This window comes from Parasteatoda tepidariorum, chromosome 9, assembly GCF_043381705.1.
Source record: "Parasteatoda tepidariorum isolate YZ-2023 chromosome 9, CAS_Ptep_4.0, whole genome shotgun sequence".
Classification (NCBI taxonomy): Eukaryota; Metazoa; Arthropoda; class Arachnida; order Araneae; family Theridiidae; genus Parasteatoda; species Parasteatoda tepidariorum.
The window spans coordinates 51,638,254-51,657,445 of NC_092212.1; the positions used below are offsets into that span (position 1 = coordinate 51,638,254).

Below are 19,192 nucleotides of genomic sequence, written 5' to 3' on the forward strand. Positions count from 1 at the left end.
CGGCGGGTGATAGCAGTTTTGAGGTTTAAAGGTGATCCTACATGTTATTAGAAGGGTGGTCATAATGTAATGGCTCTTCGGTGTAATTTCAGTTTCTGGAAAAATATTAAAAAATATTTGTTTCAACGAATGATGCTTTTTTAAACAGTCAATATAATTTCAATCACAATCATTCTAGGAAAAACTTTATGAATGCAGCGTTATTATTTAGATGAAAGAGGACAAGGACTGTTCCATCCTCCGAATAGGTTGTCAAGTTCTACAGCTGCAGCAATCGTTAGATGGTCTTTAAAAGGTCCACTGACTGCCTGTAATCCAATGGGTAAGCCATCACTTATGCCTGCAGGTATGTTAGTTACGGGAAATCCTAAGACATTAAATATGGCTGTGTAGCCAATATTATTGAATTTTGGGATTGTTAAATGACTGAAAGGCGGTGGCTCCGGATGCGTAGGTAGCAAAACAATTGAATCTTCTTGAAAAATGTCTAAAAACTTTTGCTTTAGTGAGGCAAACTGCTGTAAACAATCATAATGGAATTGGTCCTTATCTCGTTTTTCAATAGCGGCGTAGAACAGGCATGGCAAAGTGTGATTTGAAAGACGAAAAATCACTTTCAGAAACTCCCATCCCAGATGAACTTGTCCATTTTCATTTGCAAAGATTAACTTGAAAGGCTCTAAATTCTTTTCGAGAACTTTACTCTGCCACAATTGGAACGGGTTCTGGAGCTCGTTGAGTGTCAATGGAATGGCTTTAGTGCCAAATCTTTCCTCGAAGAAATCTGCAGCCTGAAAGATATGAAATGATCTTTTTTAAACTTATATTTATTTAAATTTATTAGAAGATGATCAACAATCTTGTGTTTTGTTTCTTTTATTTTCGTGGGTGATAAATATTATCAGAAAATGAAAAGAAGTAATGTTTATCGAATGTACAGTGGTGGTAGATTAATATAATTATTAATATGGTAAATTAGTATACCACCTATAAAGATAAATATACCACTTATAACCACTAAACTGTTTAGGTCACGATGTTGATGATACGGAATAACCTGAATGTTAGAGAAATCACCCTAATCACTTAAATCTCCCCATGCTTACAATTAGCTTATCTTACAGTTATTTTAAAATTTCTGAATCATTTTAACTAAATGAAAAAAGATAGATTTTGTGGTAATTCTTTTTGTTAAATTTCAATTCTTTTACACTGTTATTTCCTTTTAATTTATACTTGCGTCATTAAACAGCAGACCCAATTTTTAGTATACGACCAATGTTCAACCCAATCCAGAAGACAAGGGAACTGATGTATAAAGGATTGGGAGAAATTTACCTTCGTGGAGGATTTTTTGATCGAACTAGCCTACATTTGCGTTACATGATGAGAAAAACCACGAAAACCTTTTTTTTTGTTTAGTCTGATGGCAAAGGGACTCAAACCCTTGATCCGCTTACCACTGTGGATATCTTACGTCAGCACTGTGGTCAGTGCGAGCCTGGTGCGGAGTTCATATCTATCAGCCATTACAGAGTTTCGAATCCGGGTTATCCGATTGGGAGGCGAGCGCTTTACCCTCTGAGCAGTCACGGCTCTAATTCTTCGTACTTTTTTATTTTACATTTTATAACCGTCGTTGAACAGTCGACTAAAATTAGGGTATACGACTGTTAATGCTCAACTCCGTAGCCTTGTAGTTTTGAACACAACCTAGAAGACAAAAGAACTTCTGGATCAAGGATTGCGGGAAATTTGCCTTTGTGGAAGAGTTTTTGATGGAACTTATCCATTTTTGCATTACATAGAGTGAGAAAACCACGAAAATCTCCCATGGTTAGCTTGATGGCAATCGGACTCAAACCTATAATCCGTCTACCACTGAAACTTTTTAAGTCAGCACTGTGGTCGGTGAGAGCTAGTTTCGGAATTTCGTATTGACCAGCCATCGCTGGTATTTGAACCCAGTTCCCCTCTTTTACTGCTTGTCATTATGGAGCCCGCTACCATAAATCTTGTCCCCCACTTTAAAATATTTTACTTTTACTTAATATTAAGCTAAATTTCTTTCATAATACTTTTTCTTGATGAATTCGCATCTACCGGGCTTCCGAACCTGGGCCACCTCATTGGGAGGTGAGCTCTTTATCTCCTGAGCCGCCATGGCTCCATTAACACTGTTAAAAGAAATTATGGTTTTTAAATGATGGGATTAGAAATTATTTATTAAATTAAGTACATTTTGGCTACTTTTTATTAATTTTTATCGCCTAGAATTAGGGAAGTGAATGGGAGTTAGGAAGAGTAATATAGTGCTGAAGTTTGTGGTTCCTTTCACCCCGTTTCCTGCCAAAACGGGTTTCAAGTTTGAAGAACTGAATGAGCAAATCTGATATTTATAGACCCTGTGCCAAGGGAGTTTATCATTCAAGTTCGTTCCAATGAAAAAGTGGCAACTTTAATTTTCATTTAAATAAAAAAATATATTTCGCAGTATTTTTATTACGCAAAATTTAAAGTTCAATAATTGCACATTATTTCATATCTTCTTAAAAAAGTACGAACTATTTTTTATCAGCCTTATTTCCTCTCGCCTGCTATGAACCAATAAAAATGCAGGTTTTTAAAAACATACCTCAAGCAGCTAACGGATCAATCGATTATTTCTTAAAAACGTCGGCTACTTCGTTTTTGTGTTTGTAAACAAACTGTTAAATGCTTCCATCAAATATTAGTAGAAATCAGTGCTTATTACACAGTTTAAGTAATTGCAATTGTTAGACAATATTTTAAATTTAAAAATAAAATTAATAGATTAGATTCGTTTTAGATATTGTATACAATTAAATGCAGAAAAAACGTCAATTATTTAACGCCGATTTCTAAAATACTATATCAGTCTTTTAAATTTTAGCAAGACTTAAGACGAGACCCAGATAACTGTTCGGTACTTAGGAGTGAATTAATAGCTATTGAGGAGGGTTTAAAAACCATCCTCCACTCCACTGACTCTAGCGATATTTGGATTATCACAGATAGCCGCAGCTCAATTCAACATCTACAGGATTGGAGTCGAGTTAAAGGTCTCGTAAGCATTCAAATAATCAATATGCTCAAAATTCTTGCAAATCGTAGGGAGGTCCACTTTCAGTGGATCCCCTCTCACGTCAACGTGCCTGGAAACGAAGTTGCGGATATCTTGGCTAAAAGAGGCTGCTCTGAGATGGCAACTACCGACTATGACCTCATTTTTCAAGAGATTTTCTCAGTGACGAAAGATAGAGACCGGCAGGTCTGGCTCTCCCCACCTGCCCATCCCTGGTTCTGTAGGAAAAGACGAGGATGCGCATTGGATCTTGAGGCTGACAGACAGGCTCAAACGCCGCTTCAAGACTTATCAGTGGGCACCTAAAATGCATGACCTTTGAATGCGGCCGCAAAGTCTTCCCAACGTGCATCAAGTGCCATCTGATGCCGACCTCCCCCGATCCTATCCTCGATTGCTTGGGGTTCGCTCTTGCGGATATCCGTGATAGCCCACTTCTGGTGCTTGACTTTGCTAGAGTTCACGGTCTCATGGATTTGATCTAGCTGTTGCCAGATCCTGAAGGATTGGACACAAAAGCAACAACAAATTTTAGCAAAAACTCAAAGTGATCAATTTCTTAAAAAAATATTAAATAATTAATATAATTTATTTTTCGCATTGAATCATTTTTTCGAAAAACGAGTTTTATATTTGTGTAGGAAAAGAATGTTTAAAAAGAATGTTAAAGGAGTTAATATGTTTGGCAAAATACGCATAAATCAGAATTAGTCTTAATTGTATGACATTGAATGCTTTTTTAATAGACCTAAGCGTTTTTTATAGCATATGGGGCAGTTAAAGAATGTTGTGTTATTCCCTTTTAAAGAGAAACTGTACTTACTCTCCTTACTGTTTTCTTGATTGACGGCGTAGGAGAAAAAGCTAGTCCTGGAAACTCTTCTATGTAGTAAACTTTTACTTTCGAAAAATCCACCTGAAATGAAATATGAGAATCAATTACAGATCAGCTCTTTGACCAATATTTTCTTTTAATTTTTGAAAAAAAACTGTGGCAGAATGACATTGAAACTTAAAAGTTGTAACAAATTTTTTTTTATATCACGTCTTCTTAGTGCAATTTATCATCATTGTTTTTTTTTTTTTATCGCATGCATATCTCACAGTTTAGTTATAACCGTTTGCCATCATTTGGTAATATTTTTAAAAAAGAAAATCAAATACATGATGCACTGATATAAAATACTTTTATGAAGTCAATAAATATTAAGGTCAGTTCCTGTGTCGATAAAAAAAACTGAACTTGGAAATATTTGAGGGAATTTATATTTTATTTTAAAAGTTTTATTAAGATATAATTTTAAAAGTTTTGGTTGAGGTTCACTAAAATTATCATTAAAAAATTAATTTTATGAGGTGAGCTTTAGCTAACTTCTACAATTTAATGATGGTTCAAATAGAAAAAAAAAGAAACTCAAAACATTTTACCCTGAAAAGGGAGAAAATATTCTTATACACATTTTTGCACTAGGAAATAATATATCATTTTTCTGGGAGATATTATTTTTCAGTACAAAAAAACGCATAAGAAAATAACCAATAACAATAACCAATTTCCATTTCTCATGCATATGTTTGCACTCACCGAATCAAATGAAACAACAGTTACTAGTGATTTGTAACCATAACTTTTCGACTTAAACACATTAGAGCATATAATCCTCATAATGTAAAAACAATTATTTCTGTATCATCCATTAAACTCTAACCTTCTCAATTATTTGCTGTGTAAACTTGTTTTCAGTTTAATTTGATTTAGCGTAATAAAATACAAAGGAATAAGAAACAAATAATACGATAAACAAATACAATAAATGCAATAAGAAACAAATAACTTGACTAGACAGAAATGTCCGACGCTTAAATATAGATATAAGTCAAAAATTGTGCGTTTTATACATTATGCGTAGTAAGATCTTTAAATTCTCCACTATTAATCCTGTGAAATTGGTTTTGGTCTCATTCAATTTTGCATACAAAACAAATAGGAAACAATACTTTACTTGTCTGCAGAGAAATGTTTAAGATTTTCTCCTTTCTGAAATCTTCCCTTTCTGTACATTCACGATGTCGGGAAAAATATTATACCGGCAGAGTATTATATATTAATTATGTCGCAATATATTATTTAAAAATATTATACAACGTAGAACAGGGTAAAATTCTGACTTCCACAAAAGCTAGAAACCACAACTTTCAAAACAATTACCTATTTTAATTTTGTTATTTTTCGTCTATCAACTCTATCTGGCAAATGGGGCTATCTATGGGCTGAGAAGATTTATTAAATCTACGTTTAATTCTAGAAAAACAAAGCTCTTAATTTACAAAACTTTTGTTCAGCCAGTCTTGACATATGCTTCTGAAGCTAAGACAATGACAAAACAGGAGAAAAATTGTATCGCAATATTTGAGAGAAAGATTTTGCGGAGTATACTTGGTGGTGTAAATGAAAACAATAACTGGAGAAGGAGATTTAACTTTGTGTAAGATTTATAAACAACCAGATATCATTAAGTACATAAAAATAAATAGAATGAATTTGATGATCCACGTGATTCGAATGAGTCATGACAATGCAATAAAAAAGATATTGCTTTTTAGACTCACTTTAACAAAAAAGGGGGGAAGGCCACGATTGAGATGTGCTGAATCGGTGGAGTCCGATTTTCTTGCAATTGATGAAAAGAATTGGAGATCAAAGATAAATAGGAAATCGTTATAGAGAAATCTTCAGAGGAAGGCATTGGCCCCACATTGGGCTGTCTGGCCAACTATGATAATGATGACGATTTTTCGTATCCTACTCTGTAAAAACTGGCTTAGTTATAAAAAAAGAGAAAAAAAATTAACGATCTTTTTTCATTTATAGCTATAAAGCATACCTTTTTATTCAGCTGTAACCGTTTATCATCATTCGAGAGTATTTTTAAAAGAAGAGGTAAGTCCTTTGCATATCGACACATTGGGCCTGTGCTGGTGAATTCATCAAGTTTTTCATTTTCGCCTTCAATGTAAGGGAAATCCCCTTTATTAGAGACGACTCCTGTTCAGAAACGATTTAATAGAAAAATGATTAGATATTGTTCAAAATATTACAATAATAACTTTATCGAATAACAGTTGTATTGACGAAAGATGTATTTTATTTCTATTACTTACCAGTAGAAGGTTTATGCCCATAGATTCCATTAAATGATGATGGGATGCGTATACTTCCACCCAGATCGTTGCCTATACCTATAACTGCTCCAGCAGTAGTTAAGAGGGCTGCTTCTCCTCCTGAAGCATCATTAAAAATGAGTTAAGGATAATCCCAAATGCAGAATATGGGCTTATAAAGCGTTAAACATAGCTAAGTACTGTTTCTAAGTATTGTTTTCAGATAAATACTTTACGAGTTTCTTAAATTTGCGTAAGAGGGCAGCATGATATAGAGAAACAAGCTCATTGCTTACATAAAAAATAGTAAATTTATATTCTTCACAAGAAGGCTCACCTGAACCATTAGAAAATGTGGCGTATCATAGTGCCACAAGTTATAAAATCATACGAGCCTTTCATACTTTTTTTTCATTAAATGATGAAAATTTAATTTATTCCACACACCCTTAGAGTGATTTCCCAGTAATCTGCCGTAATCTTAGAATGCATTTTTTGATTCAAAATATTTTTAACGCTTGAAATATATATTTAAAATATACAACTGACTTTTCTCAGTTGGATATTAATTATTTTTTTTTACAAAAAGGCTTAATTGTAATTTTAATTTTGTGCTTGGTAAGCAGAGGTTCTAAAATTAAAATTTTATAAAATATTTTACAGAAAAAAGGGAGATTTGATCTTAAAAACTATATATTTTTTCAGTGAATTTAACAGCTTGACAGCAAAATGTAATGCATAAATTTCAAATTAATTTTTTTACGATCACTTAAGTGATTTTCTATATTTTAAGCTAAAATCTTGAAAAAAATTACAAAAAAGAATGAATTAGAACTAAATATAATGTTCAATATCGTATTTTTAAATAAAATTTCTAAATGTTCTTCCTTAAAGCTTGATAAAAATAACATGTTTACACTTACATCTTAGCGTTCAGAATGCATTTCTAACATTATGCAAAGTCTGCGTACAAAATTTCAAAGAATTCCATTATAAACTGTCTTTGTAATGTGTATTAGGGTAAAAATATTTTTTAAATCAACGTTCTTCAGAGAATGCATTTAAAATGCATGGAAATTCTAAAAAGTAAAAAAAGTCAGAGTACAAAAAAGAGAAGATTAAAATTAATTTCTGAAAAGAATTTTCTTTGTTTTAAAATTGTAATTTATTCAAACTAAAAAGAAGGTTATACTACTCAAAGCTTAACAAAAAGTATTTTTGTTACGTTTTCCGAAGTTTATTTCTGGTTTTGATTTCGTCTAAAATCATAAGAAAAAACTACCATTTCTTTTTCTAAAAGCTGGTGATAAAAAATTTAATGGGTTTTGGAAAACTATTAAACTAAGTTCAAATATAGATGATAAAAAAAAATAATAAATAAAATTTTCGTCGAAATTGCCGCGGTTTCACATAGTCATATACCTTAACTGTGAAAATGCGATTATACCCATAACTATTCCAGTGTACTGTAGTACACCTTTACTATCGTTAAATATACGTTAGAATTTGAGATATACTTATTTCAGAGGTAAAAGTGACACAAAGTAAAAATTCCTGAAAATTTCATGTGAAGAAAATCAATAAAGATATCATTTAATATTCCATACATGCTTCATATTCAACATAATTTTCTGAAATGAGATTTATAATTAAATTACCTACCAATAAAGAATATCACATCTTTATATTAACAAGAATTCATGAAAAATCTTAGTTTTTAGAAGAATTGTGATTTTGGATTTAAAAATCGCTGGAATATGAATCACGAAACTGTATTTTAAAAACGCGTAAATAGAAATCGCAATGTTGGATTTTTAAATGGTGTGAATACGAATCGCGATGTACGATTTTTAAATCGCGAGAATACGAATCACAGTGTGTAACTTTTAAATCAGACAAATACAAAAATCGATCTTTAATATTAAAATTGCGTGGATAATATTAACGGATACCAGCGTGGTTCCAAATATGCAAAATGGCAAAAACCACCTCACCAAAAGAATTTAATAGGCAGAGGAATCCGATGGTTATGAAATAAGCGTAACTCCCAGAAAAATCGCATATCTTGCTCCCAATTTTCTGACCCAGAAATATCATATGAAAAACCCAAAATACCTGGGTAGTACACCAAGAACACAATCACCCCAGTTATTTTAAAATATGCATTCTCGGAAAAAAAATATTTATGAAATCAATTAATTGATGCTATAAATTTGATATTCAAATGTCTACTCAACATTATGCATTGTGCTTGTGTACTTATTATAAACAGTATTCAAATTAAACTAGATAATTGTATTAGAAAATACCATTACCCGTGCTGCCACCGACTGCTCTTAAGTTGTCAAAAGGATTTTTAGTTATTCCGAAAATCAGATTTGAGGTGTCCCACCACATGCACATCTCAGGCATATTTGTTACTGTAATAGGTATAGCTCCAGCAGCTCTGCAATAGGCAGTTGCATCAGAATCTTTGTCGGCAACTCTTCCTTTAGCTGCATAAATTCCAGATGTCTGCGCCAAACCTAGTTTTAGAACAAAACAAAGAGCACGTGATGCGTTTGATCTCTCGAGGTATGAAAGTATTTTCAATAACCCTTAATACCTACTGTCCACTGGGCAAGATTATCTTAGCATACAGGGTGTCCCAAGATTTTTTGGACTAACTTTAAAGGGAGGTAAGGAACATCACAAGGATTCAGGTTTGCATTGTGACTCATGGTCATAAACGTCTTCGTTCGACCGTAAATGGTGTTCGCAAGATAGATTGGGTTCGGTAGACCACGCTTTTCTGATTTTAGTAGTTTGAATTTCTTTCTTTGAAGTGCTGTGTACAACTGTGGATTACGAATTGGATCTGCTTACCAGAATCGTCTGTACTGCAGCGGACATCAAACAGCTTGTCCGCCAATCCATGAACCAACGGTGTAAGGCATGCATTTCTAGCAATTGTGGAAGTGTCAACATCTTTTATGACATTTTCACATATCATCTTCCACAACGCATGTGATATATTTGATCAATAAATATTTCAGATGATCTCAGTCATGCTGCTTTTTGTTTCTTGTATCTGTCATACTACTTTCACAAGACGTTTCGGACTATGTGTTGCTATGCAATTTTGAAGCCTGTCACATCCCACCTCCCCTTAAGGTTTGTTCCAATAATCCAGGGACACACTGGATAATGTAATTAGGGTGGATAACTCTTAAGGGTAAATATTTAATATCTTTTCTGACATTAAAAGCGACTAACAATTTTTTTAAGCGTTTTTATTAATCTGCTTTCAGGTGTGTGACGATGGAACCTTGAAACCGAAATTTCGACCCCTATCGATTGTATAGAAAGCTCAAGTTTCAACTGTAGCTCGGTTCCCGATGACAATGCGAGTTTGAATCGTTTTCTGATCTCTAAAAGAATAATTTATTGACAAATTATCACCAGACGGTATATAAATAAATCGAGAAATAAGTGTATCGTCAATCCAAATCCGACTTGCAACGATAAATTGATTTAATCATTAATTAGACTTTTTCTGAGTAGTTAGAGATCTTAAATTTCAACTGGAGCTCTGTGCCTGATGCCATGCAAGTAAAATTGTTTTCTAAATAGTGCGAGCAAATATTTTCACTCTTTCATTGCGAATTAAAATGACTTTTTATTTAAAAATTAACAGACTGACAAGGAAAATAATGAAATGAAATATCTAAAGACTACGGCTTTCCAATGGTCTAAAAAGGATAATTCAATTACGTTTTTATCGAATGAAAATGAAAAACTAAGACTTATACTTTCGATAATAAGCCTCTTTAAGGCCTCGTCATTCGAAAGTGATATCGTCTATGTTTTTTTCTTTTGACCTAGCAAACGCAAAATTATTTTCTCATTTCAAGCCCATTGCAAACGGTCAGTTTTAAAATTATACTATCATTGCACAAATTTTAAAATTATTCTATAATGTTCTTTTTGTGTAGATACTGATGGCATGTGAACATAATAACATATTCAAAATTTCCATGTTGGGTGAATGCCTTTTAATTTCATCCGACGAAAAATAAATTGTTTTTTATTATCATTTTAACCGATTGAAGTAATTGGGTTAATAAATTCATAAAAGCATCCTATACCCTAAATGGAAATCAAGGTGTTTTTCCACATAATTGCTCTTCTGAACAAAATTGTTATTTATCTTCATATTGTTCAAATCCCTTTAATTTCATTTTTTTTTTGTGCTCTGATTTTTATCTTCTTCAAAATGTTCTGTCGTTTTCTTTTCTTAATGGGAAGGGTTTCATAACCTTATTTCTGACATTTTTTAAGATGCTTATTAAATTTAATGAATGTATATATATAAAATCCTTCACGAACAATTATTTACGTGCGTTAAAAATTTACATAAAACTTTCATTAGGATGTGTGGTTTGATCGGCTATCAGTGTGTTAGTGTGCCATAATTGTATTTATAAAAATCACTCGTCGTTTCTTACCCAGTTTGGACCAACACAGAGTTCTATTGTGGATGAAACATAGTATATAAATTGCATGGACCTCGAAAAAACATCTGCAATAAAGATAAATCGTAATTTCGAACAATATATTCCCTTTTCGTGTACTGAAAATGATATTAGTACAATTTGGAGTGTTTTGAAAAGCCAGTACTCAATAAAATAATTCTGCACTTAGTATCTACAGAAGAAAGAGGATTATGTTACTGAAGAGTTAGCGCAATGAAGAAAAGATAAAAAATGACTTTAAAATGACTGAACACGTCATGCAGCAGCAATCGTTTGAGAAATCGTTCCGGCTACAGTTGAGCTCTCTGCTAGTGACGTCGTCGTTGGTAAATCGCGGCATTTGTCGATTCAAAAGCCAATCGGCTTCTGAACACACGCTTGACGCCGCTTCTAAGTATCCAATGAAATCCAACTTAAATTACATTGTTCGGCATAATCACTTCACTAATTTGTTAAGATTTGTATAATATAATATAAAATTAAGAATATAATATATAAATTAAGATAGTTTGGCGGCTCTGATTAGAGGTTTTTCCTCTCAGCACTTTTCCCACCTGGTAGTCGAAATTTCTTATTGCAATTTTTCTTTCAAGGTCCATGTAAATAGGCATACCAAGTTCCATCAACCAAATCTATATTAATCGAAACAGCGTAACTTAGCCAAAATACCTTTAACCAGTACCTTTAACCAAAATACCTTTAATCAGTTAACCAAAATACCTTTGACTCCTATGGCTTCCTTGCAAGAAAAAGGAACGCCTAAAAGTGGCGTGTCTTTTTCAATTTCATCTGGTGTTTTATCTCCTCTAGCTAAAAAGCGATCAACCAGTCTCGACTCTTCTAAAGCATCTTCATACCGAGCATCAGTAACGGCGTTTATGTAAGGCTGCACTTTACGGCATCTATCTACGTATGCACGCATGACATCCTCACATTTGACCTATAGAGACAAGTATTAGTAACAAGATAAAAAAAACGAAGAAATTTACGAAATTTCTCTATTTACCACAGGCGCATAAAGAAAATCGAANTTTTTTTTTTTTTTTTTTTTTTTTTTTTTTTTTATCGCATAGGAGTTTCCAAACCATATTTACTGCTCTCATAAGCCTGTTTTCCCCCCTTAAAAATCGATTAAAAAGTGTCTTTTTGTTTATAATTTATACAATACTAGATAATAAGGTTTTTTTTGCGTTAAAAGAAATGTCTTACAACAGAAAAAAAATTTCCCCCCGTGAAAATATTACTTTATAAAAGTATATTTTGCTAACATGTTAATCGTGATGAAATGTTAATGTAAGGCTGCACTTTACAGCATCTATCTACGTATGCACGCATGACATCCTCACATTTGACCTATAGAGACAAGTATTAGTAACAAGATAAAAAAAAACGAAGAAATTTACGAAATTTCTCTATTTACCACAGGCGCATAAAGAAAATAGAAAACACTTGGGATCACAAAGTGTTTTTTTCTTTTTTTATCGCATAGGAGTTTCCAAACCATATTCACTGCGCTCATGAGCCTGTTTTCCCCCCTTAAAAATCGATTAAAAGTGTCTTTTTGTTTATAATTTATACAATACTGGATAATAAGGTTTTTTGCGTTAAAAGAAATGTCTTACAACAGAAAAAAAATTCCCCCCGTGAAAATATTACTTTATATAAGTATATTTTGCTAACATGTTAATCGTGATGAAATGAAAGAGTGCCTGGATTAAAAAAGATGTCAACTGTACCTGAAGAAAAAATTTAATCTAAGGATTGCAGAATGTGCTGTGCAATAAAAAGCAGGGAACTGGACTTTCCTCGTAAAGATTCTGGGTTCGAATCCCGGGCAAGGCATGGACGTTCTTTCATTTTCTGTACTATCTATTCTTATTATGGAAGCAACGTTAGCCCACCAAATATGGTGCCTCTGAAAAAGAGGTCAGCAAATTTGCCCTTTAAATGCCCGAATTGACGAAATGTATACACAGGTGAACATTGGAAATTAAAAAAAAGACAGAAAGAAAACCATATATTACGTACCAGTTAGAAATTTCAAAATATATTTTTCCTTTATGAGCTTTTTATGTAGTTAAATTTTTTTTAGCAATATAAGAGACTTATATCTGGCAAGATTTATATCTCTCAACATCTTATCTTTCACTGTCTTATTTTTATTATATTTNAAGAGAGAAACTAACGTACTTCCTTCCTCTATGACTTTCCACACGCTAATGGGGAAAGCATGTGAAGTGTTACCATAAGAAAAGAGTTCTGCTCTACGCCACCTGCAGCCCATTTCGATCGCCAATTGTTATTTTTCTGATTTCATGAGCGTTTTTGATTTTTCCTCGCTTAAACACTGATTTGTGATCCCCAATGGGAATGTCCTTTTTTTTTTTTCTTTCTCAAAAAATATACATTAAGGGAGGTCTTTACAGAACACCTTGCCATCTTACTATTCCGGTTAAATTTTGATTTTCGTTTTTATCCTTTGCATAATATTATTTCAAACAATTCCTCATTTCATATAATTGATTTTATTATTGTAAACAGTCATTATTTTGACTATGCAATCATTTCATATTTGTTAGGACAGCGTTTCTCAACCTTTCAGTATTCGCAGCCCAGTTTTCAATCATAATTTTCATCGCGCCCCCCACTCACAGTAAAATGTATACAACAATAATGTGTATTGAGTATTCTGAATTCTGTCTTTAAATTATTTTTAACTAACTGCCAAAACAAAAGTAAAGTAAAAGCCAACAGCAATTGAGATTGTAGAAACTATATTTGGAGTTAATGTTTCAAAACAATTAGAGTTCATACCTCTTTCAAATGATACTGCTGCTCGTCGAATTGGTGATACAGCTGAAAATGTAGCATCAGCTTTTCTCGATGTTGCGTGACAAAATGCTTTCAATACAGTTTGATGAAGCAACAGATGTTAATAAAGATGCTCATTTAATTGACTATGTTTAATTTCGTAATATGTCAGTAGTAGAACTACTTTTCAGCAAATCAATAAAACTCAAAACAACAGCGCTAGCCTTATTTGCTTCTTTAAGTGATGTTATGAATGAGGCAAACATAGAATGCAAAAATTGCATCGGAATATGCACCGATGGTGCTCGTTCAATATCTGGAAGGTTCGAAAGTATACAAGTATTTGTAAAACAAAAATCGCCTCAATACGTCTGGACACATTGCATGATCCACAAAGAAGCTTTGGCTTCGAAAGAAATGCGTCCTGGTTTAAATATTGTGTTAACTATGGTTATATCTGTTGCAAATTATATAAAAATGAGAAACCTGAGAATCTTTTCCGCTCTTTGTAATGACATGGGTTCAGTACATTCAGAGTTACTATTTAAATGCGAAATTTTTAAGAAGTTTTATACTAGAAATTTTTGCAACGTGTTTATGAATTAAGAGAAGAAATCGCCATTTTCCCAGAAGAAGATAACAGACCGGAAACCGAGAATTTTCACTATTGTTTATTTGTAATGAAATTGAGCTATTGGTCGTCATATTCGAGAAATTAAATAACTTGAATTTTCAACTCCAAGGAGCAAAGACACATATGTTGGATACGAGTGATAAAGTTAATGCTTTTTGTAGAAAATTGGAATTATGGGGCAGAAATTTAAAACAAAATACTTAACAATGTTTGCAATTGTGGATAATTGTACTAAAACTTATAAGGTTGAAGAAGAACATGCAAAAGTTGTTTTTATAACCATTGAAAATCATTTAGCCACGCTGACAAGGAATTTCAAAAAGTATTTTCCTGCCGACGACAAACTGATAGCAAGTTACAAGTGGGTTAGGAATCCATTTCATAAAACTCCCGAAGGACTCTCAATTGATGAGGAAGAAAAATTCATAGACTTCACGACAAGTGGCGAAACCAAAATACAATTTAGTAATAAATCACTATTTGAATTTTAGACAGGAGGATGATTTTTCTGCAGTAAAAACAAGGGCATTTGGCATTCTATTACCATTTTCAACATCCTACCTTTGTGAAACTGGATTTTCTGCTGTGGCTTCTTTGAAGACAAAATATAGATCACGGCTAAATATAGAAACTGAACTGAGAGTGGCTACTTCTAATATTAAGCCTCACCTCAAAAAACTTTGCTCTGAAAGACAGGCCTAAGGAAGTCACTAAAAATAATTCATTTTTTTAAAAAATTTAGTATGTTTTGATTCAGTAAGGTGAGTAAGAAAAAGGTGGCCAGTGCTCCTAGCGTCCTCCCCCCCCCCAAAGTAAAATTAAATTTATTTTGAATCATACGATGTCCCTGCTGCATTGTAAATCCTGTATCTGAGGTGCACGAGGCTGAATTGGAAGATATTTCCTTCAATGGCCTCCATTGTATGAAGTGATTTAATTTTTTGCAGTTGTTCTAATTTCCGGATGAGAAGATATTGTAATTTATATGTGTTTAAATTCTTAGAACTTTGAGTTAGAATATGTTTTCTGAAAGGTTATTTTTTTTCTTCAACCACGTTACTTTAATTCGAATTAATCTATCAGAATAACAGTTTTAAGTCGTGCAAATGGTGAGAGAATGGCATGTTCCCAAGGTTGCCCGACACCGGTGCCACCTTGGGGACTCGTGGGCCACCTTCGGAAACAAACGTGACATCTATAAAAAAGTTTATTATAAATCATCACGTAGCATATTATTTCTCAAAAAGTTATGATTGAATTGAATGCCAATTGATTTATTTCATTTTAAGAAAATGTGGAACTTTGGTATTTTTTAAATTTTTATAATATATTGACGTTCTCTGCACTTTAGTAGAGTTTGCGATATTTTGTTTCAAGTTTTTTGTATTGTTTGAATTTTGAAGTAATTTTTCATTTTTGTGGTAGTTATGAGTGTTTTTGTGGTCGATTCTGGCATTTTCTTGTAAATTTGGGTATTTTTATACTAGTTATGGATTAGGTTAGTTAACTCTATGGTTAAAGTCTTGTTAGCTAATCCTTTTGAAAAAATTGACTCAGTAATTCTTGATTAATTCTAATGAGCTAACTCAAAAGAATCTCTATAGAGATTCTTTTGTTACTACAGTACAATGTAAAATCAATAAACAAATTATACACTCTAAAAACAAATATCTTTTTTAAAGTCGAAAAACTTGCTCTTACCAGCAAGACAAGTGTCTTTTTAAAAGATGTTTGCCAGTCCGAGAGTCTTTTCTAAAGATAATTTGAGTAAGTGAAAAAGTGATTATTGCGTACAAGATCTTCTCCATTATTTTATGCAAGCGATTGGAGACCTACACCTCGGGAATCATTGAAAATTACCAATGCAGATTCCAGAAAGGAAAAACAACGACTGACCAATTGCATACTATCAGGCAGATCTTGGAGAAAACCAAAGAGTATAACATTGACACATACCACTTATTTATTGACTTTCAAGCTGCCTACGACAGCATCAACCGAGGAAAACTACTTGAGGCTATGTTGGAGTTTAACATCCCAAAGAAGCTAATCAGCCTCACAAGAATGACACTCAAAAGAGTTTCGTGCAGAATAAAAATCTCGTCAAGTCACTCTAAACCATTCTTCACCGAAAAAGGCCTGAGACAGGGTGGTTCCCTTTCTTGCCTGCTATTTAACATAGCTTTGGAAAATGCCATTAGAGAGTCTGGTATCAACACAAATGGAACAATCTTACAAAGAACTGTCCAACTACTCGCTTTTGTTGATGATATCGACATAGTTGGAAGAGCAAAACGCTCAGTCATTGACGCTTTTGTAGCGCTTGAGAGTGCAGCGAAGGAGATGGGACTAAATATAAATGCAGACAAAACCAAGTTTTTGATCGCAACTCCTGATCGATCTCCTCTGGAGATAATGACTTACTCTTTTGAAACTGTTAACCAGTTCAAGTACTTAGGAACCTTGATCTCTAGCCACAACAACCTGAAAATCGAAATAAATAACAGAATTTTCATGGCTAACAGAAGTTTCTACGGCCTCAGAAACCTACTCAAATCCAAGTTCATCAGTGTGAAGACAAAGTTAAACATCTACAAAACTGTAATCAGGCCTATAGTTACGTATGGAAGTGAGTGCTGGACCCTAAACAAAACAGGGGAGGAAAAACTGCTAATTTTTGAAAGAAAAATTTTGAGGAAAATCTTTGGATCTCTTCAAGAGAATAACAATCACGAAATTTACAAAAAAATATGACAAATTCGGTGAGACCGACATTGTGAGAATTATTAAAGCATCACGCATTAGGTGTGTTAGAAACCGGAGGAGAAATTCCAGATCGTTCATGGGCTGCATCTACCAGATGCTGGGTGCATTGGAAATAAAAGTGGCACATAGGCCTTCTAAATACGAAACGAACATTTATTCAGCAAAACAAACAGCTCCTTGGTCAGAGCTGCTTCTCCGACGGAATCATAACATTGAATGACAAAATCTGACGCCAAGCACAGAGGCGCGCATCGCCAATACTTTCCTCACTGCACTTCATTTCACAACAAGGAGGCTGGGCCACCTCTTCAGAAATTCTGATGCCGTCTCTGCCAAAAAAGTGACTTTTTCCACAATTCGCGATCGCAACACTCGAATACGCCATCTGGGGAAAGACCGGTTTCATGCCTTTAGCCCTTCTCCCTTCCCTCTCCTCCTCTTTTCAGTTGTATAGGAATGTACTACGATATTTTCCCTTTTCTTAATATTTTTCCTTTTTATTTAATAAGAATATTTTTTAAAATTTCCACGATACTTTTCTTTAGANTGTAACGATTGCAAATTATATAAAAATGAGAACCCTGAGATAAAGAATCTTTTCCGCTCTTTGGGCCCAAGGAAGTCACTAAAAATTATTAATTTCTTTTTTAAATTTAGTATGCTTTGATTAAGTAAGGTGGGTAAGCCAAAGGTGGTCAGTGCTCCTAACGTAGCCCACCCCCCAAAGTAAAATTAAATTTATTTTGAATCATACGATGTCCCTGCTGCATTGTAAATCCTGTATCTGAGGTGCCCGAGGCTGAATTGGAAGATATTTCCTTCAATGGCCTCCACTGTATAAAGTGATTTAATTTTTTGCAGTTGTCGTTCTAATTTCCGGATGAGAAGATATTGTAATTTATATGTGTTTAAATTCTTAGAACTTTGAGTTAGAATATGTTTTCTGAAAGGTTATTTTTTTTCTTCAACCACATTACTTTAATTCGAATTAATCTATCAGAATAGCAGTTTTAAGTCGTGTAAATGGTGAGAGAGACCATATGCATGTTCCTAAGGTTGCCCGACACCGGTGCCACCTTGGAGACACGTGGGCCACCTTCGGAAAGAAACGTGAAATCTATAAAAAAGTTTATTATAAATCATCACGTAGCATATTATTTCTCAAAAAGTAATGATTGAATTGAATGCCAATTGATTTATTTCATTTTAAGCAAGTGTGGAACTTTGGTATTTTTTAAATTTTTATAATATATTGACGTTCTCTGCACTTTAGTAGAGTGTGCGATATTTTGTTTCAAGTTTTTTGTATTGTTTGAATTTCAAAGTAATTTTCAGGTATTTTTTCATTTTTGTGGAAGTTATGAGTGTTTTTTTGGTCGATTCTGGCATTTTCTTGTAAATTTGGGTATTTTTATACTAGTTATGGGTTAGGTTAGTTAACTCTATGGTTAAAGTCTTGTTAGTTAATCCTTTTGAAAAAATTAACTCAGTAATTCTTGATTAATTCTAATGAGCTAACTCAAAAGAATCTCTAGTAACTTCACAAAAGAACTATCAATGTAAAATCAATAAACAAATTATACACTCTAAAAACAAATATCTTTTTTAAAGACTCTAAAAACAAATATCTTTTTTAAAGTCGAAAAACTTGTTCTTACCAGCAAGACAAGTGTCTTTTCAAAAGATGTTTGCCAGTCCGAGAGTCTTTTCTAAAGATAATTTGAGTAAGTGACAAAGTGATTATTGCGTACAAGATCTTCTCCATTATTTTATGCAAGCGATTGGAGACCTACACCACCTACCACCTTGGACGACCACCTACAAGATGAATAGACGACGTTGAAAAGGACCTCAAGCTATTGGGAGTCAACCGATGGCGGGCCGTCGCACTGGATAGGGCCAGATGGAGGAAAATCTGCGAGTCAGTCTTGGCCTGTGAAAGGCTGTTGCGCTTATGAAGAAGAAGAAAAAGTGATTTAAATATATTGCCCTCCTTTGTAACCTGTGGGAGACCGCAGAAGTGGCGAAGAAAGCACAAAGGCGTAGAAGGAAGTTAGCACAGAAGGTACAATTTTGAAATTCTACTATAAAATAAATGAAATTTTATTTTACAGCTAAAAGTACACGTGATAAGTATTAGAGATAGGTGTAAGATGTTACAAAAAAATTTCAGCTACTCAGACTTAACCAGTAAATTTG

The 19,192-nt window shown here is 33.4% G+C and overlaps 2 protein-coding genes across 2 annotated transcripts in view; both read right to left on the bottom strand.

The window, feature by feature from the left end:
- LOC107438937 (fatty-acid amide hydrolase 2-A) overlaps nt 1-19,192 on the bottom strand; it is a 140,307-nt gene that overhangs the window by 46,957 nt on the left and 74,158 nt on the right. The gene's annotated exons all lie outside the window — the stretch shown is intronic.
- On the bottom strand, nt 173-11,741 carry LOC107438924 (fatty-acid amide hydrolase 2). Its single transcript, XM_043053434.2, has 6 exons — nt 11,503-11,741; nt 8,584-8,793; nt 6,269-6,388; nt 5,992-6,152; nt 3,930-4,022; nt 173-791 (listed from the first exon to the last, which is right to left on the bottom strand). Exons 1-6 carry the CDS (start codon nt 11,702-11,704, stop codon nt 204-206), a joined length of 1,374 nt encoding a protein of 457 aa, XP_042909368.1. The 5' UTR covers nt 11,705-11,741; the 3' UTR covers nt 173-203.